Here is a 25,046-nt window from a genome sequence, read left to right as displayed (position 1 = left end):
TCTGAGAAACATTCTGCTTTTAATGAATCCCCATTTACTGACAGAAAAGGGCTTTTTGGAAGACTTCTGAGCAGCTGTAATTCTTCTGCTGATGTCGTCCTTCCAGATAATTTTGTTTTGAGGTACAAAATTTGAAGCTCCACCTGTGTTGATTTTGAGCTGGAGGTTGAACATGAAACATAGAAAGACTGGGAAACCTCCTTAAAGAATGCATTTCTACCCAGATCTCCCCACTGAGATCAGGTGTAAGTCTAGTGTTTAATTATATTAGCACTACCCTAACAACGGGAGATAAGTCTGCTCTGGTGAGTAATGGTATCTCAGTAATGGTGAGATTGGAGGATGGAGACCTAGGCACACTTCACGAGAAGTTTGGAGAGTTGCTTATATTCCATTTCTGCAGTTACCTTTTTAGATAATCACATGCTTAATTGTATTGTGACACTGATGAAACTGCTCACATCAGATTTAAGCAAGTGTACTGTGTTTTCAGGTTTAATGCTTAAAGGCAAGTCCCAGTTTCATCATCTATGGGATGGCAATGTTAAATATACATTGTGTTCCTTGCAAGCAAGCAGGATGTGTCAAGTGACGTTCATTAAGTGCTTTGAGATACTTTTATGGGAAATTATCACCTATTCCACTTCATCCCCACTGTTGCAGTGTCTTGCACAGAAAAAAATCTCTGAACTAATTTTAGCTGTGGCCTTGCATTTGCCATGAGAAGTACATGTGCATATAGTAGAGACCACTACTTGGCCCACTTACCTCTAGTGGGCATTTGTTTTGATTCCTTGCTGTGCCTTATTTATTCTTTGGCCTCTGGTATTTTTGCTGCTCCAGCTTATTTTTTATTTTTATTATTTTTAAGTCTCCAGTGGGCTGGAATACAAACCCTGCAAATTCATCAGGTTATAATGGATGGCCAAGAATGATTAATGTCATGTGTTAGTTTTGGAGTGGTTTTGGATGTAGATATACTGCAGACTGTGGTGTTTTGTGGAATTTTAGATTGAAGTGCAGCCCATGTCCTCCTCATATTGTTTGATGGTTGCGTTGATTAATTACATCTATTGCAACTGTCACGTTACAGGGATTTGAACAAATAATGGACTTTTCATAGTGCCACAAAATATATTTCACCAGAATGTTCATTCTGTCCTCTGTGTCTTTGAAGGATAAGATAAATTGACTGTGTTTGTTATTACTACATTTCGAGTTGAACAAGTCAAATAACTAAGTTTATTCTGTAGGCTTTACCTATTCTATTAAGGGCAAAACCTACAATCCTCATTTCTTTGAGGATCCTTATTGAACTTTACAGAGATACTTGATGCAGTGGAAGGAATTATACCAAGTTGTTAGGCAGAACCGGTAGTAGAAATTATGTCTTTTTGGGGGGAGAAACACTATGTGCAAAGCTTCTTTGCTTTTTCTTTTAGCAGATGTGATTATTGTTCCTTTCCCAGAATAATTACTGTTGCCATTGTTTCCTGGGCAAATGTTTACATTGAGCCACAAGTGAGTGCTTTTCTCTATAGTTAGATCCTATTGTCCTTGAGCCAGACAGGCATCTTCTGTGTGTCTATTCATGGCTTACCAGGGCAGAAGAGCAGACACTTGAGGAATGTACTGCTTTTGTAGAACAGGGAAATTATATGGGTCAAAATAACTCTGATAATTCCCTATTTCTTTATGTGAACATCTTAACACTAGTGAACTGTTTCAGAGGTAGTGGGTCATTCATCTCTTATTGGCACCTGTGGTACTATGAAGAGTTTATGAACATCTCACACTAGCTTACTTTTATATGTTGGGTATAGGAACCCAATTGTAGACACATTTTTAAAACTCAGAGTCCATTATATTGTTGCTTTAGGAGTATTAGTTTTGTAGGGTAGAGATTAACAGCTTTGTCAAACTAGTTTTTCCAGTGAGAAGAAATTACATCAGGTCAATTTTTTGTTTGTTTCTCTGTATGTATTCAATATTTCTGAGCCTGACACTGTGTTGCTTTAGAACAGAACCTGGGCCTTTTCTCACGACTCATTCTCCCCATTTGCTGTAAGCAGTATAAATGATAAGGCACATGCAGATCTTCTGAAGTCTCCTCTAGTGGTCCATAGATATAGATATATGAAAATCCTGAAATAGAATATTTTGTGACAGATCATGAAGGGCATTTGCACTCCTATAATAAGGAAGGTCTTGGCTTCTTTTCTGGGATTAATGGCTTTATATAGATGTATCCAGAACTGTAGTGTGGCATATAAGTCCATGTTCACACGATTGTCAGTATGAACACGTGCAAAAGGAAGGGGAAAATAAATACTAGTAAATAAACCGACAAACTCTTTATATCCAGTAAATTTTTTTATTACTATACTTTTTTCCTATATGCAGTTTTCCCCTATGTAAGTTAACTAAAAAGATATATTTTGGAGTAAGATTAAGCATAGCTTTGCAGAATAGCCTTAAAGTACCTAATAATGCATGTGTATAACACAGGTAGTTTATTGTTAATTTGCAAAAGAAAACAGAAAAAGCACTTTTTAAATTTAAGATATTTTTTCAATACCTCCTGAGCGATTTTTTAATCCAAGTGGGGGGCACCTGGGTTTGCCAACTTAAGTGCCTGGTAAGGTATTTTAAAGTGTCCTTTGAATCTATATTTATAATCGTTTCCTTGACCAAGACCTTGTATTTCTACATTGCTCTGAAGATCATCTGCTCATGTATAGGCACTTTCTTGCCTTGAATCCCAAGATCCTTTTTGTCCCATGAGCATGGTACAAGCAGAACCTGCATAGTGAACAGATTAATTTTCTATCCTACTCTCAGGACATCTCTGCATTTCTGGTCAGTTCCTTGAATAATACATATTTTTGACAAAACCTATTGCTCCCATATTCCCATTCTATTTTTGGACCTCAGCATTGCTAAACTGTCAGCAGAGTCATGACAAGTAACATCAGCAGAATGTGGTATATATTGTTCTAAATTCAAGTGAAATCACATTTTAAAAATATTTTCCTTACATATTCTAGGTATTTCTCTTTTACAAACAAAAGCTGATGGATTATATTATAACTGGACATGCAATATCCTCTGCATAGAGTTTGGCTTTATCCTCTGCTTAAATCAGTCATTTTGAAAAGAATGATGAATAGTAGAGGTCATATTTACTGATCTTCCAGAGATTTCTCAACAGCTTTGGTTTCAGTTAAGATGTGTGAAATTAAATGTTAATGGTTTTTATATTCAATGAGGTATTTTAAAAGAACAGATTATTTATACTGGAAGAGCTTTACCCCTGGTTTCTGGGAAACACCCCCTCATCAATGCTCTCCAACTCTGGATACATTTTAATTTTTTTTCTTTTCTTGTGTATTTTATGATGTACCTCCCACACATTGATGACTGCCTATATTTTTATACAACCTGTTTGTTACAGAAAAACACAGGCTTTGTACAAGTTAAAGTCTGCCTTAAGGCTCAATGTTTTACAGGAAGTATTCCTAAGATGCCAACTTCCAAATGTAGGCATAGTTATCAAGAAATGACCAGGTTTTGTAGGATGCTCAGCCTTTTAGTTGGTTATTGCTAAGCATCAAGACTTGAACATATTGACTAGAATACATTAAATTGACAGGAATATGCAGTCATAACCAAGTTTTTTTAAAGATTGGTTGGAATTATTTTGATTTTGAATGTCTGCTTTGACAAACACTGGAGGTCCTTGATTTACAGCAATTGCACTCCATGGAAACCAAGCTTCTCTAAAACAGTGTTTCGAAAGGGCATGCAAGTTACTCTATCAGCATTGAAATTCGCGGCTGTCAGTTTTGGCGGAGAATTATTTTGAAGTATTGATTATAAATGCAAACCAGTACTCTGATATTTGTGAAGATAGTATTTATTTCCATAAAGACATATTTTGCATCTGGTCTTAGAAATGAAATCCAACTTTCTTCTACCTTCATCTTGAAAACCACACTTTTTCTGTATGTAAGAAGTGCTTGTAACAGAGATAAAAGACCAAGAAAGAACAGTGTTAGTCAGAATCTAAAGTATCAAGATCAGCAAATTATCTCCAAAGAAAGAATCTAAATTACTTGATTTCTTTGATTGCAGGCTTGTTTATTTGTTCTGTTGAAAATGATTCTGAGTTTTGTGAAAAAAAGGAAATTAGCTGAATTGACTATGATTCTTTTTATATTTATATAGTATGTGTATATGAACTTGGGAATGAAAAAAAAGCAATCACTTTATCATTAAATTGTCATTAAATGTTGGATTTTAAAGATGTTAGTGGACTAGAAGGTCAATGTTTTGTTAAGACCCAAAATATTAGCACTAAGAAGTATGAGTTACATTTTTCAGCTTTCTGCACAATATAGTTGGAGTTGATAGCCAGTGGCCTGGCCTCATCCCTTTGGGATGTTTGATCTATTTCCAAACCCACTGTACAGTCTCGCAGTCTTTGAACTATACCAGGCTCTAGACAATATTAACTCTTTCTTCTGAGCACCAAAGTTGATATTGTATAAGAATGTTTTGAAACCTCCAGATAAACAATACCTCATAAGTCCTAAAAAGAGGCATACATTTTGATGACTGACGTAAGGAAAAACACAATAAAGCTTTAAATAAAACAGGAATTGCTGGAAACCCTCAGCATGTGTACATTCTAAAGCCCATTATACCTTATAGAAGTGACAGCATACACTGGAATTACTCTCTGTAAACTCAGGACTCTTGTTTATCTTTTAAATGAAACTGACATGACCAAAGAAGGAGTAAACATGTCTTGACTTGTGTTACTGTTTCAAATGTTTTGGACTGAATTATCTTTTGGCAACACTGAGATTTATTAGGACTCCTTGTTGTCTTTTACTTGATGACTTGCTTAGTACATACCTTTGCGCTTTTCTTTATCTGTGCGTTTCTTATTAAGTTTTCAACAATAAAACTCTAGGGGATATCTGAAGGCAAGGACTATTTTTTTTTGGTCAACATAGTATTTCAGGGGAAAAGAAAGCTATACCTTTGCTTATGATTCATCTGTGTTTTCCCATGATCAGCATTTAAAAACCCTGGAATTTTAGAAAGAAAAAAATGTGAAGAGTTTAGGCTTCATGTTGTTATTCAATACCAAAATTGCTGGGGTTTAAAACAATGCATGAGCCTCTTTAGGCTGGAACTGGTTGAGGAATTACCGTGAAACATTTTTCATTGGAAAAGCTGTTTTGGAAATTTCTTCTTAAAACACCAGAGCTTTTCATGGCAATGTATACTTGTAGATGAAGCCTTCACAGAGAGGACATCTGGATCAAATGGGAGCAGTAAAGATAGCTCTGGTGTTTAAATCTGAAACTTGTTTTATGTGAAAAGAGGATGAGCAAATACTGCTGTGGGTGAAAAATTCCTTCTGTGTCCCCAGCTTTGTCATAATTTGGGGGATCAATCTACCTGAGGTGTAGATTGCATATAATTGTATTAGGATTGCCAACCTTTGTCAGTGCTAACTTGTTTCATGTTTTGGCTTCCTTCCACCTTTTTCTTCTCTTGACACTTTCTTTCTTTTTCTATTTCAGGATTGGGTAAGAATACATTAGATGGAAGCTTCCTTATTGAGCATATTTAATCCTAAAAATATACATCTTAATAACTTTCTAATAAAATTGACATGATGGATGCAATGCACTACTTCAGGATTTACATAATGGTTTGGTTCTTGAAAATGGTTGCTTAATAAGTACAGCTTCAGGGCCTGCCAACAATACCTTTTCTCTGAGAAAAGGTACTGCTTCACTATTTAGTTGGTAGGCTTTGTTCTCCCTTCAAGGTCTGTCCTTTTCTGTAAGACAGTCTGTACTGTAAATATCTCTTAATGAATAAGGCCAGCTAGGTCATGAAGTGCTGTACATCTTGTGCAGTACTCTTTTAAAAAGTCTCCACTTACATTCACCCTAAATTCACCCTTTGTAACTGGAAACAAATTTAAAGATTATGTAATGCAAGTATTTGGATTAAGCTGATATCCTGGGAAAAGGTAAGACCTGCTTCCTTTTCCTCATTTGCACCTGCTTATTGCCTCTGAAATAATAAATGATCCAAGATAGTGGTGCAACACATGGTTAGTAACATACCTGCCCAAAATGTGACAGTGCTAATACTGCAAACTGGCTCTGGATGGGAACCAGGAGACACGCACTGTTGAATTTTCTCTTGGCTCTGAAGCACAACTACCTCTACATTTCTGGTAATTCATTAGGACCAGTTGTCTGTGCTGTCATTGGTTATAAAAAATGGTAGGAGAACTTGAACAACTCATTTTTGGAAAGCAGCACGATCAGAACTGCACATTTCATATTTTCTATTGGAATAAATAAATAATTTTCTGAAATAATGACTATGGAATTCAGTTTTACACCATCACCTTATATGTAAAATGTAAAAAAAAAATAATAAAAAAATTTTAAACCCCACAACTTGGAAACTTGCCTATGAAGCACATGCTGCCTGTTTTGCAACATGTAGGAAAAACAGATTTGAAGAGCTCTCTAACAAGTGGGTGCGTATCATGGGCACATTAAAATTGTATTAATGACTGCTTGCTGACCTGAGGGATTGCTGAGTGAGATATTAGTAGAATATGCACTTGTTCCCTAAAAATATTGTAACAAACAACAGAGAACTTAAACCTGTGTTACATAATCTATGGAGTAAATATTTCATAGAATCACACAGAATCACTTGGGTTGAAAAAGAACTTCAAGATCATTGAGTACAACCATTAACCCTACTCTACCAAGTCCAGCACTAAGCCATATTCCACATCTGGATGACTTTTAAACACAGCCAGGGATGGTGACTCAACCACCTCCCTGGGCAGCCTGTTCGCTGTTACTTGTGTGCATCTGTACAGTCTCTATGCTACCCAAGAGGTGCGGACCCTCTATATCTAACCTTGGAGTTCCTACATGAACCGCAGAAGAGACATTCAGATGAAAGGGGATACATCTTAGCCAACTAGATTGTCCTGGTTTGAGAGAGGATGAAGCCAGTTTTCCTTTTACTGATTTTTTTTTTTTTTTTCCTTCAGTAAGCTTTCTTTGAACTAGTAGCAAAGTGTTCCAATTAAGGCTGATAAGAGAGGAATGTTTTTCTAACTGCTGGGTCTTCAAGGTCGCACCTTCACTCTGCTGGCTCAGACACTACAGGGAGATCTATGACCCCCCTGTAGGAGGCTGAGTTAGGCAGACAGCAAAATTGGCCAGAGATATTCCATTCCACATATCTACATAAGCTCAGAGGAAGGTCAGAGATCACAGAAGACAACTTCCTTCCTGTTTCTTCTGCCCTTCTCTTCCTCCATTGCTGGCGCCCAGGGAGGACTCCATCCATCCATCACCATCATCCCCCAGGCTTGAGCTCTCCTGACCCTCGTCACTCTGCTCTCTCTTTGGCAGCAGTCTGGAACTTTTCGGGACTATTTGCACTGCAGAAGATGCTGTGGGAGTTGCTGGGGGTGGGGGAAGGCAATAAGGGCTTTGTACATTTCCTGACCACATTTGTATATAATTGTATATATTATCTTATATAATTAGTGTTTAATTAAAGTTGTCTAGTTTAGTTTTCAATCCAGCAAAGTCTCTCTCTTTTTTGCCCTCTCTTTCTCTACTTGGGTGGGAGGGGGAGGGGATCGAGAGCGTTGTTATCAAACAGGGACATAGATCTAATATTTTAATGTGTTTAATAAATCCTGTTTAATTGGGGAAGTCAGTTCATGTATAGTTTTGTAGCTGGTATTGAAGAAAGTACATTACTGTCATATGGAGAGATGAGGTAAAACACAGATCAAAGAACATACCAGACAGAAAGCAAGTGTCTTTTTACATCATAAAGTGAAGAGGTACATCAGGATCGCATCACACAAATAAGGTACTCATCTTACTTTTCCTCCCTCTGTAAACTGAGTATTGGCAAGTGTGTGTTTACTGTTGTCTGAATATCAGTAGTATTGTTTTCAAAGCTAATTCCAAATACCTTTTTTTTACTGCTGTTTTGTTCCGGCTATCATGTACCATAAGCTATACTTTAAAAGAAGATGTAGGACACACATGGGACAATATAAAGAAGGAAGCAAGTCATTTTGCATTACCCTTAATGATAAAAATTTGGTAGGGGCTACATGTAGAGGGTATATGTGCTCCAGGGATTAGCTACTCTATGCAAACAGAGTGATGCTGAGAAGCTGAGTCATTGAGGAAATGGGGCAGGTTTTGAAAACTGATCCCTTGCCATTGACGTACATGTGAAAATATAAATGTTTTTGTTTTACGGGAATAGAACATCTTAATGAAAGGAGTCGGAAGGAAATCCAACACAATCAGTACTACACATCACATTCATTTTGGTGTGTCCATCCAAGGAACTGAACACGTACCCATTATTTTAATTGTAAATCAAGTGTGCCATTCAAACCGTATTCTGTAAGCTACTAAAAATGGTACATTCTGAGATGCACCCCTCCCACTTTCTCTCTTATTTGAGCAGGAAAATTAGGTCACTAGGTAGCAAAGACCACAACCACAGCTGTTCCTGTGCCTTCCTGTGAAAAATGAAGTCTTCTACCAGCTGAGGTTTTCACATTTGCCAACATACTGAAGGCATAAACAGACATCTCTGGGAGGAGACAGTAACATGCACAGCAGTTAGTAGACAGTTTTCTGAATGGAATAACCAACATGACTTTAAAATATGAATATTGGTCATTACAAATGCTAATACCTCTTTCTGTATATACACTCTGAGGAACTTTGCAGCTAAAGAAAAAGAATAAAATAGCAAAAGACTCTGAGACCATTCAGCAGCTTAACAAAGAAGTTAAATGCATGCATTAAATCCACTTTTTTGGAGGAGACAATTGGAAAGCATCATATTCCTTTGCCCACTTCTGGTCAGTGGTTCCCAATTGCAGGACATGTTGCAAACATTTTCAGCTTCCTCAGCTGAATTCCTGAGAATTTTGTGCAGCATTTGCAGCACCAGAAATGTTTATATTCTGAATTGCCACTAGATGAAAGACAGAGAAGAAAAAGTTTAGACTGGCAAAAGCATGCAGTCAATATGCAAGTTAAGATAAAACATGCTTTACAAGAACAGTTAGGCAAAGAATGAGAGAGGAATCATATACTCTGGATTGATCTGTTTAATCACTTTAGACAATGGGCCTCCTTTACATCTTTGTTTTCCAAGAACTTCATTTTAAAGCTTTTAAAACAATGAAGGACTTTCAGGGTTTTTTTTTATTTATTCATATAATAGTGGGAAAATTGACCAAGATGTTTTAGTGGTTCAATAGAGTGAGACACTGCCCCAGTCTGCTGAAAATAGTTTCCAGAAGTATTTTTTTCCCTCAGCATTTTGCACTCCTCTTGTTTCATTAAAAAAAAAAAGAAAAAAAAAGAAGAAAAAAAAGATTTTTTCTTCCTTTTCCCTTTTTTTCCCTTTTGTAGAAATGCTTTTTCACTATCTCTACCCTATTCTGCACCATGCAGCATAAAACTGCAGATAATTTTGGCTTCAATCCTATTAAAATATCTATCTGTTCCTGATGCTTTTGTTCAAGCTTGTGCAAAGGAAATTTCTTCTACTTTAACTGCTCCAAAATAGGATTCAGCTACTAAGCAAAGAGGGTAGGGAAGCATTCCACATTTGCTTTGAGGACCTTGATGTGGAATATACATGGGCAATGGAAAACTAAGATTGCGATTGTGGCTTCATGGGGCTGGTGGTTTTCATGTGGGTTTCAAATCTTCTGTCACTTTGCAGACAGGCTGTAGCCTTTAAAACAGTCAGAAGGGCAGTGCCAGGCCACCCCTCTCTCCTTGCATGGAAATTATACCCGCCCTGGGGCTCCAGGAGATCTGGCAGTGCTGGTAGACTTGCTTGCCACATTTCTGTATCCAGGGATAGCAAGGTATGAAGGAAAGGAGGACCTCACAAACAGTAGAACATAATTGAATTAAAGCTCCTATGGAATATAGATAGTGACACTAATAACAGTACGCTAAAACATTAAGTATTTATAGGCTTTTTACCATGATCCCATTGACCTTTGCAAGTAAAAGATCAGGCCTGAAACAGTCATCTCTGGTACTGATATTCAGAAGAAACTTCCCAGAGCAGCCCAGCCTGTTGTTGGCTTTAACGACAACATTTTAGGAAAAGCTGAACTTCATTGTTCTCCAAGAGCCTCATCCAAAGTTCATAGACTTCATTCCTCTCCAGGGAAGACCACAAAAAACCCCCTAATAACCCTTAGTTTCACCTTTTTCTTACTGTTACAAAGGAGATCACTTTCCTTTTAGGTTTTGACCTACATGTTTTTCAGGTCTGTTTTAGTAGAGGAACAGAATAATTTTATAGAATGAATGAGTAGATGCAGACTATGGTAAAGCTGACTTCTAATCTCTTGGTCCCTGTTTGTGAATTAGCCCTGAAGGATGAATTTGCAAAGCAAATACAGAGCCACTAGATTGCTTATATAGTTTTAAAAGTTCTCATGGTAAGTGACAACTCAGGAGTGGAGCAGGGTAACAGAACAGGGAGGTCATGAGAGGTGCTCTTGTGAACATGAGAGCAGCAATAGCAGGTATATGGAGCTTGCTCTACACTGCTTGTGGCAATGTCTTCAAAGAACACATTGGTTTGAATGAAGAGATTTCTTACTAAAATTTGACATGATTCAGGGACAAAGAAGTCCTTGGAAAAAGCACAACTTTTAAACAAGTTTAACTGCTGAGTTCTGTGTTACTCATATGAGCAGGTTGCATATTTATATATTTATTGCTTAACATTTAGTGATATGAATCTACAGAATATACCATAGAATAAGATCATAAAGGTGTTGAATGACTGACTAACTAGCCATGGGCTGAGTTAGTGTACACTGGAGGAAGAGAAACTCTCAGAAACAATCTGTAACAGAATGGTACTGTTCCTGAGAAAAAAGCCCAAACAAACCCAAAGCCTTAGCCTTGCAATTGCTGCCATCTTCCAGTAGGTCTTTCACATTGTATAATGGTTGCATAATGTGTAAGTGATTCAGGTAAAGTTGATGGCTATTATGCTAAAAGAACAACATATTTCTCCCAAAGAGTGTAAACTGCCTGTGACCTGAACGTAAAAGCTTCTTCTTCAGTTCTGAGTGTTTACAGAAGTGTTGGAAAAATGTTTATCTATAACTTAAATTCCCCTTGAAATTTAAATTCCTCTTTTTCTCTTCAGATAGCTATGTTAAAGTTATTTCACTATTCCACTCCAGTAATATCTCATTAAAAAAAACCAAGAGCTCTGCCTTATTTGAAAACACAGTTTCAGGTTTTGTTGGTAAAAGCAAACTCCTTCCTGCCTTACAGGGAGGAAGTTGTTGTTAACTGCTTTTCCAGCCAAGATTCTTGAGTACTTGGCGGATGTTAATATTGCAGTTGGCTTTGCAAGCCGTGCATGCACTGGAGGTGCAGGCGCTTTCTGCTGGGGGCTGGTAGGACCGTGACCTGCCCTGCTCTCAGACAGGGTGCCTGGAGCAGTGGTGGCCACGGTTGTGGGGTCCTGTGTCACCTGGGCAGAGGCTGGCTCTGCAGCTGCTGGTTCAGTGCCATGGGGCTCATGGCTTGTATGGCTGCAGCAAGCACTGTCTTGTGGGTTCACGAAGGAATTGATCTTTTCATTTGTTTCAGCCTCCTGGAATATGAAAGAATTAATTAATTGTAGTTTAACAGTGCTTAGCTCTTCTGAGACTTACAGAATTTGATTTTTCATCTGAACATTTTCCCCTTTAAAGCCTATTTTCCTGATAGCATACACATTTTTCAACAACTAATATTTTCCTTTGCATAGCTATATATACTCTCTCTCCACGTGCTAAAGAAACACGTGCCCAAATGAAACCACACATACCATTTCACTCCAAATACTCTCCTGTGTACATCTGTTTCTCATTAGTTTTTCCCTCTGCTGTATACAAAGACTTTCCTTTAAGAAGCGTAATTACATTAGTTTGTATTACAGTATTATTTTTCACTTGGCTGTGTACCAATAGAGTGGCCAAATATTCCCTTAAAATGGCATGCGTTTTTTGAGGGCAGAATTTGGCCATTACATTTGTATACGCAGTGCATTCATGTGTATATTCACACACTAAAGACAGCAGCATTTTTAATCCACGTTTTATGCAAATATTGGAAAGAAAAGATTCTAAACATAGTGGATGTGCGTTGTGGTTTGTACCTGTAATTTCACAGCATGCAAGAAGTTCCCCTGTGTATGCACATGAGAAGGAAACAAGCACAGTACTTTCAAACTGATGGGACATCTGTGTCTGTCTGAGTTCTACATCTGACCCCAGATTCCTCTTCATTAGAATTTATTTAAACACTGTGGTTCTCTAAACACCTGCACAACTGTGACAACAAAATAAACTGCTTCTATTCACTGTTCCCAGTATAATAAATTTCTGAAATCCAACATGACTTATCTAGAATGAAAGAAAAAAAAAAATATGCAAAATTTGAGGTCACAGAATGGGTGGACAAGGGAAGAGCGACTGACGTCATCTCCCTCCGCATCTACACGTCTTTTAAATGCTTTCAGGGTTGGTGATTCCACCACTTCCCTGGGCAAGCTGTTCCAGTGTCTGACAACCCTTTCAGTCATAAAATCTGAACTTCCTCTGTTGCAACTTGAGTACAGGCCCAATGTAAAAATTGCCTTGATATTGTAAAAAAGTTATAGGAATTTAAAACAGAAGAAACTACACAAAGCATTCATGTTCTGTTCTCCACAATTTGGAAAACATATGAAGTGAATGACTTTCTGATCCTCAAGGTAGACTGTAAAACACCAAGGAAGATGGGACCCCTGTAGGTATAAACAGAGGCACCCTCCTCCCGCCCCTGCAAATAACTAAAGGTGTCTTCTTAACCTCCAGGTTCACAGAACTCTTCTCAGAAGCTTTAATGTCCAAGGTCACCATTATCCTGTTGCAAAAATCCCTCCCATACATTTGTCCTGACATGATTGTCACCTTGTTTCTGCTGAAAACTCTTGAAAGGTGCTGTGTAAGCAAAGGTGACTCTTACTTGGTAACAGCTATATATACAGAGGTTATCTTAAGTTATTTTTCACTTTTTTTTTTTTTTTTTTCCTTTCCAGATTAAGTTCACATAAGGTATCATGGCTAGTCTTAGAAGTGACATAATTTGATGTTAACACAAGGCAGTCTCAGAGGCACATTAACAGGCTTGAGAGGTGGATCCATGTCAACTTCCTGAAGTTCAAGAAGGCCATGTGGAAGTTCCTACACCTCATTAGGGGAAATCCCAAGTACAAATACAGTCTAGGAAGAGAATGGATTAAGAACAGCCTTGAGGAAAAGGACTTTTGGGTGTTGATTGCTGAGAAGATCAACAACATGAACCAGCAATGTGTGCTTGCAGGCCAGAAAGCCAACTGTATCACACCCACAGAATCACACACAGAACCATCCTGGTTGGAAAAGACCTTGAACATCATCAAGTCCAACTGTAACCTAAATCCACCAACCATAACCTAATCTACTCATTCAGTGCTTAAATCATGTCCCTAAGCACCACATTTATATTTCTTTTAAACACTTCCAGGGATGGTGACTCCCCCACCTCCCTGGGCAGCCTGTCCCTCTGTCCAACCACTCTTTCGGTAAAGAAATTCTTTCTAATATCCAGTCTAAACCTCCCCTGGTGCAGCTTCAGGCCATTTCCTCTCATCCTGTCATTATTCACTTGAGAGAAGAGGCCACCTCCCACCTTGCTACAACCTCCTCTCAGGTAGTTGTAGAGAGCAATGAGGTCTCCCCTCATTCTCTTCTTCTTCAAAATAAACAATCCAAATACCCTGGGCTGCATCAAAAGAAGTGTGGCCAGCAGGTTGAGGGAGGTGATTTTACCCTTGTCTGCTCTCATGAGACCCCACCTGGAGTACTGTGTCCAGTTCTGGAGCATGCAGCACAGGAAGGACATGGACCTGTTGGAGAGAATCAGAGAAGGGCAGTAAAGATGATGAAAAGGCTGGAGCACCTCTCTTATGAAGACAGGTTGAGAGAGTTGGCATTGTTCACCCTGAAGACCTGGGGAGACCTTATAGTGGCTTTCCAGTACCTGAAGAGACTACAGGAAAGCTGAGGAGGGGCTTTTTACAAGTGCTTGTAGTGATAGGATGAGGGGGAATGGCTTTAAAGTGGAAGAGGGTAGATTTAGGTTAGACATTAGGAAAAAATTCTTCACTGTGAGGGTGGTGAGATACTGGAACAGGTTTCCCAGGGAAATTGTGGATGCCTCCTCCCTGGAAGTGTTCACAGGCAGGTTGGATGGGGCTTGAGCAATCTTATATAGTGGGAGTTGTCCCTGCCTATGGCAGGGAGGTTGGAATCTGATGATCTTTAAGGTCCCTTCCAACCTTAAACTATTCTGTGATTCTATGATGAATAGCTACGAATTAAGGAAGGTGTCCAATGGATCACCTGGAACAAAAAAATCAGATTACTATTTGAGGCAATAACATTAAATATCAAAATCCACTTGCAGCTTACCAATTCCAGCAAATCTTTTGGACTTTGCAAGCCTTGTATGGAAAAAACAGAAAAAAAATTACTTTATATTTATACACGTGAATTTTAGTGTACAGGTGTTCATATCCAATTCACTTATGTTAACATTTCTGCAGAATTTTGCTGGTGATCTTTTGCTTGTCTCCTCTTCATACATATTGATCATTGATGCTTCCGTAACTCACTAAGCATGTAACCTGCAAGTTCTGATTTACAACATAATGATATAATATATAATCCTCAACTGCACAAATCCATAATTTTGACTGAAACATCCTTTATTCACCCGTGTACCTAGACCAGTGCCAATGCTTGTGTTACACATTTGTGTTCTGCAAACCTTGTATGATCTTTAAGCCCTGGATTATGCTCCAAATGGCTAGGTACTGAGAGCTGTACTGGGGGAGGAAGGGTACTGGGGACCACATTGTGCCCTCCTAGTCCTTATCCCCATGGGGCTGTGTCTGCTTGACAGCTCCCTCCTGAGCTACACCACAGATGGGAGAGGAGATCTCCTGGGGCCATTGCTGCAAGTTTTGGGAACTTTGCATAAATCTCAGCAAGGCCTCTGTTGCCTGGCCTGGTTTTGAAGAAGGCTCTGACCACAGGATGACTCAAGCTTTCGCAGTCACTGGGAAACAGCCCAGGAAAAAGTGGAGAGAACAAGGAAGCTGATCCCCATTTACTGCATCCCTGACCCATCCCAGATGAAAGAAGGAATTACGAGCAGACACATGGGTTAAAGACAGTTAGAGCACAGCATAACTTTTCCCACCATTGCCATGACTTGACTTAGATGTCAAGAAACAGGAAAAGAAGTTACAGGATGTAATTATGCTTGCCCTCCAGTCTCCTGGGACATAATGAGGGAAGTCGTGCTGCCTGAGTAATACAAAAAGAGTGGAAGAAGACAAAAATATGCCCGAAGCATAATTATTCAAAAAGCCCCAACCTTTATGAAATAATGACTTGGCCTTTAAGCAGAAAAGTCAGGAGGTTTTTGATCTAAAACTTAATTAAGAATATGATACGGTAAGTAGCAGTGTCAGAACGCATAATAGTAGTGTGTGATTAAATTCACTGATTATTGGATCACCTCCATAATTTATTATAACAATGTTGCTGGTACATAAAATGTGGAAAAAACTGAAAAAGGTACCTTTAGAAATGTTTTCCTTGAGGCAATTCTTTAAGTTTTCCTACAAACTCTAAGGACTTGATTATCATGTATGTTTGGATCTGTATTTTCATGAAACCAAATAGAACACTTTCTTATAAACAGCCTAATGCAGATTTTGAACATACTCCATTTCAAGGGTTCTCTGCTAACCAGGAAATAATTTGAATACCATTTATTTAATGTCAGTTCATGGTCTTCTTTCAAGAAGAAATTTGAATTTGATAATGAAATTATTTATTCTTTTGGGTTGGGATGTTCTGCTTAGATCAAATTGATGTGTTATTTGAGGATTGTTAACTGTATAAAAAAGAACACTCTTACCAACACGACACAAGTGCAAAAATCATATTTAATAATCACTATGTATTTCTGCAAGAAAACAAATATTTCTTTAAAAAAATCTGGTGAACTAGGGATGAATTTGCCAGTGTTTTCGGGGTGACTTATAATCTCTGTCTTCAGCAGAAAATTGTTGCTTGTGAAAGTAAGCACATAAAAATTCAAAGCAGGATATTTTTTCAGTCATCTGAAGACTTAATCCTTAAATCAAATAATGTTTTTATAACCACTGAACAGAATAAACTGTTTAAGTTCCAAATGACGTTACAGCCTTTAGTTAAAAAATGTTAGTGTTTTTTATTTTCAGAATACATGAAGCAGCAACATAATTTCAAACTAGTTCTTAACCTGCTTTACATAATTTTAATATTTTGGTAAATGATGCCATAAACCCATTAAAAAGTACAGTAAAAAACTAATGTCATGTAATCTCAGTAATGGCAACATTAAATACAAATTTAATGTGTTCTGAAAGATAGAAGCTCATGAAAAACAAGTCCACATAATGAATTTTCAGAATTTTAAGTGGGCTCTTGACATGCAGAAGCTGTGGAGTCTTCTAGGGAATTAGTCATTAGCCTGCAGTCTAATGTAGTTTTACATAAATGTTTAAGAATTTTGCTGACTGTGCGTGCAAGTCCTCATTTGTTTTGCTGAGTAAAGATATGAGATGTTAGCAGATTCAGCATTTGCTTAAAACGTGCTGACTTAGAAATCTAAAAGTTTTTGAACAAAGAGCATTCCTAGTTATAAAAAAGATACAAGACAACCACATAGCTTTTTACACATGGAAACATAAGAAAACAGTAATATAGCCCTGTTAAAGAAGCAATTAAACTATGCTTAAAAGGTAGTGAAGACGAACACAAGAATGGACTAAACTCGGTGTGCTGAGAAACTTCAGAGAAAGCAAGATGAAAGAAGTACATGGATTTTCTTAAATATTAGTTGGATGAGCAAATAAGGAGAGAAGCACTGCTAGACCTCGTACTGATAAACAAGAAGGGACTAGTTGAGGATGTGTAGGTAGGGGGAAGCCTTGGCTGTAGGAAGGTTTATTTAAGTAAATTGGAGGAAGAAGGAAGTCTAAAGGGAATGTGGGCCCGTTGCTGAAAGAAGCTGGTGTCCTAGTGACAGAGGATACAGAGAAAGAAGAGTTTCTGAATGCTTTCTTTGCCTCTGTCTTCACTGTTACTGCTGACCCTCAGGACACCCACACCACCAAGGCCACAGAGGAAGTCTGGCAAAAGGAAGACTTTGTCTCAGTTGAAGAGGATTGGGTTAGGGATCAATTAGGTAAACTGAACATTCAGAAATCTATGGGCCCTGTCAGAATGCGCCCACAGATGCTGAGTGAGCTGGCAGAAGTCATTGCTAGGACACTCTCCATCAGGAGAGGGGCTTGAAGACTGGAGGAAAATAAGAATCACCCTGTTCTTCAAGAATGCAAGAACAAGGACGTGGGTAACTATAGGCCAGTCAGCCTTAACTCCATCCCTGGAAAGGTGATGGAACAGCTTATTCTTAGTGCCATCTCAAAGCATGTTGAGAAAAGGAAGGTTATAAGGAGCAGTCAGCATGGATTCACCAAGGAGAAATCATGCTTGACCAATCTGGTAGCCTTTCATGATGGCATAACTAGATGGATAGATGAAGGAAGGGCAGTTGACATTGTCTACCTTGGCCTTAGCAAGGCTTTCCACAACATCTCCCATGACACCTTCACAACCAAACTTGAGAAGTGTGAACTGTATGATTGGGTAGTGAGATGGATTGGGAACTGGCTGAAGGACGGAGCCCAGAGAGTTGTGGTCAGTGGGACTGAGACCAGCTGGTGGCTTCTGAGTAGGGTTGTCCCCCAAGGGTGAGTACTGGGTCCAGTCCTGTTCAATATATTCATCAGTGACTGGATGAAGGGATAGAGAGCATCATTAGCAAGTTCATGGATGATACAAAACTGGGAGTGGTCACTGACATGCCAGAAGGCTGTGCTGCCATCCAGCATAACCTGGACAGGTTGGAGAGCTGGTTGGGGAGAAACCTGACCAAGTTCAATAAGGGCAAGTATAGAGTACTCCATCTAAGAAACAACAATCCCATATACCAGTATAGGTTAGGAGCTGACCTGCTGGAAAGCAGTTCTGGGGAAAAAGACCTGGGAGTCATAATGGACGACAGGCTGACAATGAGCTAAAAATGTGCACTCACAGCCAAGAGGGCCAATGCCATCATGAAGTGTATTAAGGAGAGTTTGACCAGCAATATGAGGCAGGTTTTCCTCCCGCTCTACTACGCCCTGGTGAGGCTTCATCTGGAGTGCTGTGTACAGTTCCGGGCTTCCCAGTACAAGAAGGACAAGGAGCTACTGGAAAGAGGGTCACTAACATGATTAAGGTCTGGAGCATCTGCCCTATGAGGAAAGGCTAAGAGAGCTGCAACTGTTTTGCTTAGAGAAAAGGAGGCTGAGGGGGGGTTCTCATGTTTATAAATATACAAGCAGTATTCGGTAGGATTTCTGTATGTGGTCCAAGTCAGCATCAGCAGATAGTGAGAGTACAAAATGAAGGGGTTCAGGGATTTCTACTCTAAAGGTAGACCTTACCAGCTGGCCCTCAGGAGCTGTGTTTTTTGCTCAGACTTGAATTAATTCATTGATTTGCAGGCTACTGGGAACTCCTCTGAGTAGGCAGGTAGAGAGTTTGCTGTTACTAGGCCACTTCCTGGCTTCAGGATGACAAAAGCAGGTCCTTCTGCAGATTGGTTTTCATTGTCCCCAGAGGGTGAATCTGCTAAGAAAGGCCTAAAGCCCATTTTCCCATTTATTTTTTTACTTCCTCTGGGCATGATATACCCTCAGCATATCTCAGAAGCAAAACTCCTGTGTGTTCCTGTGTATATCTGGGGAGGAGGGGTAGGTATAAGAATGTATATGGACTCTGGCAAATAAATGTAGAGGTTGTGCAAGACCAAGTAACCAGATGCTGGCTGTCAGGCAAAACGTGGAAGATCAGAGCCTTCTTGAGCATGTAAGTGCTCTCCAGCAGCTCCTCCTTCTGCAGTGTCTGCATTTCCTGGAGAGCATTAGGTACCCCTTGTAGTCACAAGTAGTGGAGACATGCTCCACATCAGAGACATGACTGTTCTACACAGAAATTGAGTACATAGAGGTCTGGGACATTGCAACACAGGCACACATGCTTGACTCATTAGCAATTTTTCATTTTACTGCCAGTGAGTTTAGAAGTAGGGAGCTATGCCCTGAATGGGTGATTTCTCACACAGGAAACACAGAGAAGCTTCTTCCTTTGTGCTGCTGGTCTTCTGTTTTCTTTCACAGGTAATTATCTGAATGCACATACCTGTACCACACAGGAGTGAAGCGCTCAGCTAAAAGCTGAAAGAGCTGTCCAAGCAAGGCTGCATGACAAAAAGCAACAAGGGTTATGCAGTAGTGTTTAATCTTGGTGATGCCTGTTTGTAGGTGGCTTGTGAGTGTTAGCTTAAAGTAATCAAGTATTTGAAGGTGTCAGCATTACAATCTTCTATTACTGTCCTCCAGTAGTGAAGTGTCCCTGCTAGGTCACCAGGCCAGTGTTGCTGATGTGTGTTGCTCTATCCAGTAGGAAGATGCAGCAAACTGTATGGCTGTCCCTCCAGCTGGAGAAGCTGTACTCTGAAAAGCCCCAGGTACATTCCCTACCTACAGATGGGACATGAAATGAGTCTGATTTTTGGATGGCTTTCTCTTCTAGTTCTTCTCTGACATCGCTGTTGACAATGGACTTCTGCTCTTCTGCTGCACAACTGGCACTGCAGCTGGTCATGCTCCTGACATGAGGATTTCGTATTTATGGCACTAGAGTGGCAAAGGGCTGGGTGGGCTGCTGCAAAAACACCATGCAGGGCTGGTCAATAAGGTGTTTATTTTAAGAAAGAGAATATTTTATTTTAGGATTTTGTAATTTTTTTTTTAACCCTCTTGCTTATTAAAAATAACTTTTAATTTGATTTTTTAAAAAGTCAATTTAAAAATTGTCAGGATGAAAATGAAACCTTTTGTCTAATCCAAAAGTATTTTTTAAAGCCTTTTCTTAGACATTTTGAAAGTTTTTGTTTTGGTCCAACTGAAAACAATTTTATATGTATTTTCTCAGAACTGCCAGTGAATCCAGAAGTACACAGATGTGTCAGAGCTTTGTATTTTTAAATAGTGGATATATGCTTGAAACAGAAACAAAATTAGCATCTAATAAGATACATGGAAATAAAAATCTCAAAGTATTAAAATTCAGTGAATACCTGTATACTTCACAAAGCATTTAAACAATTGTGAGCTTGTGTTCTGGAGCACTATGGGGCCAGAGAGCAGCAGAACTGCATGTCCTTCCAGTTGCTTTAATGGGAAAGGAAAACGGAATGCATTCTATTGCCTTTATACTGATCTGCATCCTATTCTTCTCTTGCATTGTCTAAGGAAAATAAATAACTCCCCCAAAACCAAAGCACAGCTAGGATGAGCATAAAAAAAGACAATGTTCTGTCAATTAGAAAATACTTCTCTTCTTAACTACTTGCAGACACATTAATAGATCGTCAAATCTAAACACGGCATTTTCAACTTGAGACATTCATCAGTGATGCAAATGGAGGAGCTACTCAGTTGCTTCTGGATGTCAGTATTACAGACTGCAGTATTTCGTATGTCTTCATTGCTTAGAGTTTTATTTTTCTTAGTTTTTTTTTTTTGTTTGTTTGTTTTAAACAAGATGGCTATTTTTCTGTAGGTAATTTACTTTTAGGAGGTAAGCAATTCTCTTCAAATAAAAGAATAGAAGATAGGGCTAGCTGGTAATTCTGTGGCATTGGCACACCACAGATGTCCTTTTTATTGTCTCCTCAAGGTGAGGCACAATAGTCTTACTCACTACAACAGACAACTGAAGCTCCCCATCATTGTCTTGCTGAAAACTAGCAAATACTTTGTGCAATGTTTATATTTAAACCTTCTATCCTTTATTCTTGCCATTTTTATATGTTGCTTCACTTTTGTTATGTTATTCAAGAAATAATTTACTAAGCACCTCGTAGACTTATATGTATGAATGTGTGTCATATACTGCATTGGTAATGTGGATTTAGGCATTCATAAGTTCTCCATAAAGCAATGTAAAAACAGATTAGTTTATTAGCTTAAACAAAACTGCACATTAGACATGATATTTTTTCTGCTTTACCTGCAAGTTGGAATTTTTGAAACATTTTCTACAAATCTTTTTACAAACAGGTTGTAGGGGGACTTGAAAAATATATTTCAACCTGACTATAACTTTAATAAATATCTCTTTAGTAAAGTTTTTGGCTACTCATGGTAAAGATTTGGCATTTTTTGTAACAGAAGAGAAAATTATCTTTATTTGTAGAAAGTTATTCATCATATCCCACACTTGTAAAACTTTCCACAGCATCTTCATTTGGATGATGTTTTAACCAAGATGAACACTATTGTGGATAAATGAGCTGCCCATTCACTCATAAAGCCATCTCCATTGTATTGCATCTTGATGTTTTCTGAAACCATCAGTGACTCTCTTGTCTTATACTGGTTTGGTGTGGTCTTGACAGGGTAGGTTTTGGCTATTTATAGATGAAACAAGTATTTTTTGATGTAAAATCTTTTCTCTTCTGCAATATCCAGCAATTCTCTCACTGAGCACATGAGAAAAGTTAACAGTATTTTTTAAAGTAACACCTAGTTGCCTCACCAGTTACCAGTTGTACTCAACTATCATAATTTTTGACCAAGAAGCAAGAAATTTAAGATTAAGGATATCTGGGAGGCTGGGTTTGTAGTTATGATGCTGAGCTCCAGAGATATGTGTTTAGTTCCTTAATTTCTCATGTATTTCATATATGATTTTGAGTAAATTATTTTCTGTGTAAGTCATCATCATACTATGCCACACCAGTAGGACTGTATACTAATTACTTTGAATCTTCAGCTGGTTAAATTATCCCACTGCAGATATATATATTCTGGACTGCTTTATGCAACGCAAACATGTTCCTTGTTTGTAATTTCTTTCTGTAAAATGTGGAGATCACTATTGCTCTGCCTCTCACAGGCTCCCTAACACCTGTATGATCTCAACACCAGAAGATCACTGGTGCTTAGTCACCAGTAATCAGAGAGTATACATACTGTCTGCATTTTGCTACTGGGAGCTGGAACACAAACACTTTTTAAACTAGCTACTAACAAGAAGATTTTTCTGTTTTGATGGTCCTCCAGTGACCTTCTCTTCACCCAGCCAAAATGGAGATCTGCCTATGGGCTTGGTCACTGGAAACCAGAAGTAGAAGAGAGAAAAGGACCTGGGCCAGCCTCAGAGAAAGTTCCTTCTCAGGGCTGATGAAGGATTAATGTTGACTTAAGAGAAAGAAATGTCTAAAGCCTTCCTTCTTGTGTTGTTATTTGGATTTAAATCTATCCTCTTAATTTGGAGTAGGAGGAACACCAGCTTTTTGGGATATTTAAGCAGATTGAGACTGGCTCTTAGCGTGGTACACAACCAATTTTTCTTTGCTGGCGCTCACTAAGTACATGCTAGTCATGATGCCAGCATTTTATCCTTTCTGCAAAATGAGGCAATTTATAACATATGGAAAAACGTGTTTTTTTGTTCTAGAACACTGTAAGAGTGCTAACACTAAATTGCTCCGATTTGCTTAAGCATGTGGCTCTGACTCAGTCCAAATATTGACAGTGACAAAGCCACAATAATCTGCAGGCTTTGTTCTGAGCAGAGGGAATCCCACTCATTTGACTCTACAATGTAGTGCCACTGGACTCCAGGGCACATGGAGAAAACATGATACCCAGTCCTAATGTCATATAATTGCAGAAGTTTTGTAGTCAGATGGGGCATACTAGTTTGACAGGGAGTTGGGGGGAAAAAATGCTAATTTGTTTTCAAAATTCAGACTGCTGCTCATATCGAGCCTCCTTATCAACACTTATAGATAGATAGATAGATAGATAGATAGATAGATAGTGTTTACTCCAAAAAATCGAAGTCCTCCTTTCCCAGTGGAAAAACCCCACAATGATAAAATAAAAAAATAGATTGTTTCTGTGCTGTTACTGGAACAGGAGTGGCGTATTTTATGCATTCGGCACAAGGAACGAACTACGAGTCTCATTGTTGTCGTATTTTGGTTGCACTGTGCCTTGCATGTAACTGTGTCCAGGGGCAACCTGCTTCTGCAGTCTTGTTGCTAGCCAAGTGCCTGGTATCTGCTTATGGAGTATTTTCAGAGTTGTCTTTATATGAAGGCATATGATGCAAAACTTCGATTTTTTTTTAATAATGGAAAGTGGATGACTGGTAATTTTCATACTCTGATACCTGCCATAAGCAAGTGATACTTGGTATTTCATCACATCCTGGGATGAAAGTGTTGCTGGCATTTCATAGAATCACAGAATCACAGAATCTTAGGGGCTGGAAGGGACATTGAAAGATCATCTAGTCCAACCCCCCTACCAGAGCAGAATCACCTAGAACACATCACACAGGAATGCACCCAGGCAGGTTTTGAATGTCTCCAGTGAGGGAGACTCCACAACCTCTCTGGGCAGCCTGTTCCAGTGCTTCCAGATGTGGCCTCACCAATGCAGAATAGAGGGGGAGGAGAACCTCTCTTGACCTACTAACCCCACTCTTTCTAATGCACCCCAGGATGCCATTGGCCTTCTGGGCCACAAGGGCACATTGCTGGCTCATGGTCATCCTCCTGTCCACCAGGCCCCCCAGGCCCCTTTCTCCTACACTACTCTCCAGCAGGTCAGCCCCCAACCTGTACTGGTACATGGGGTTGTTCTTCCCCAGATGCAAGACTCTACACTTGCCCTTGAGGAATTTCATCAAGTTTCTCCCTGCCCAACTCTTCAGCCTGTCTAGGTCTCACTGAATGGCAGCACAGCCTTCTGGTGTGTCAGCCACTCCTCCCAGTTTAGTGTCGTCAGCAAACTTGCTGAGGGCACACTCTGTTCCCTCATCCAGCTTGCTGATGAAAATATTAACAGTACTGGTCCCAGTACTGACCCCTGAGGGACTCCACTAGTCACTGACCTCCAACTAGATTCTTTCCCATTGGCCACAACTTTCTGACTTTTTCCTTTCAACCAGTGCCTACAGTTTATATCTAACCTATATAAACAACAGTGATTTAGTTTTTCCTCTGATGTGAAGAAATATTGCACTAAACAAAAAAATGTGTTTCAAAATACATTAATATTGGGAACTATCTTTGAGTCAGTTTTGTCAGAGAGGCATGAGTCATCGCAAGAAGGCCACAACACTTTAGCCATTTGAATAAAACTCTCTTATTTAATCTTTTGAGATGTTCTGCTTACAAGTAATTGAGGCAATACACTCATAAATAACTATTTACTGATAGTTCTAGGACTATGGGTTATAATTTTAAAAGAAAGATAAATTTTGACTGTCAACACCTGTTCAATTAGAGTGGAAGTTAGGCAACCAGTTGGTTTGTTCCCATTGGAAAGCTGAGTTATACTCTTCATGTTCAAATGCCTCTGAATCACTTGTCCCCCATCCACTGCTCAATAACAGTAGAAAACATTAAGTCAATATTCTTCCTGGCTCAGTGGTCAAGATTTCTCCTATCTGCTTCCGTTCCACTCATCCAAGTGTTTTCTTATTTTCTTTCTTTTTCATTTATGAAAAGTAACTTCAAAAAATGGGGTGGACAGCATGGATTTTGCAAAGGTAAATTTTAACAGGGAACTCTATCAAGTGGTAGAGAAGTAAGATTGCCAAAATTCCCCACATGTATGTCACATGCACG

The 25,046-nt window shown here is 38.9% G+C and overlaps 1 protein-coding gene across 1 annotated transcript in view; it reads right to left on the bottom strand.

Moving 5' to 3' along the window:
- The window catches only part of N6AMT1 (N-6 adenine-specific DNA methyltransferase 1 (putative)), a 140,915-nt gene extending 120,916 nt beyond the window's left edge, over nt 1–19,999 (bottom strand). The window contains exons 1-5 of the mRNA XM_010001823.1: nt 19,876–19,999; nt 19,535–19,592; nt 18,384–18,511; nt 14,639–14,670; nt 11,428–11,754 (exon numbers count right to left, since the gene is read on the bottom strand). Of these exons, the coding sequence (XP_010000125.1) occupies nt 11,428–11,754; nt 14,639–14,670; nt 18,384–18,511; nt 19,535–19,592; nt 19,876–19,999 (669 nt within the window). The remainder of the gene's footprint in view (nt 1–11,427; nt 11,755–14,638; nt 14,671–18,383; nt 18,512–19,534; nt 19,593–19,875) is intronic.
- Nucleotides 20,000–25,046: the final 5,047 nt, after the last annotated feature.

The sequence above is a fragment of the Chaetura pelagica genome, unplaced genomic scaffold, assembly GCF_000747805.2.
Source record: "Chaetura pelagica isolate M959 unplaced genomic scaffold, ChaPel_1.0 scaffold637, whole genome shotgun sequence".
NCBI classification, from domain to species: domain Eukaryota; kingdom Metazoa; phylum Chordata; class Aves; order Apodiformes; family Apodidae; genus Chaetura; species Chaetura pelagica.
Note: the sequence above shows the minus strand (reverse complement) of the source record. Positions and strands in the feature narration are given on the sequence as shown.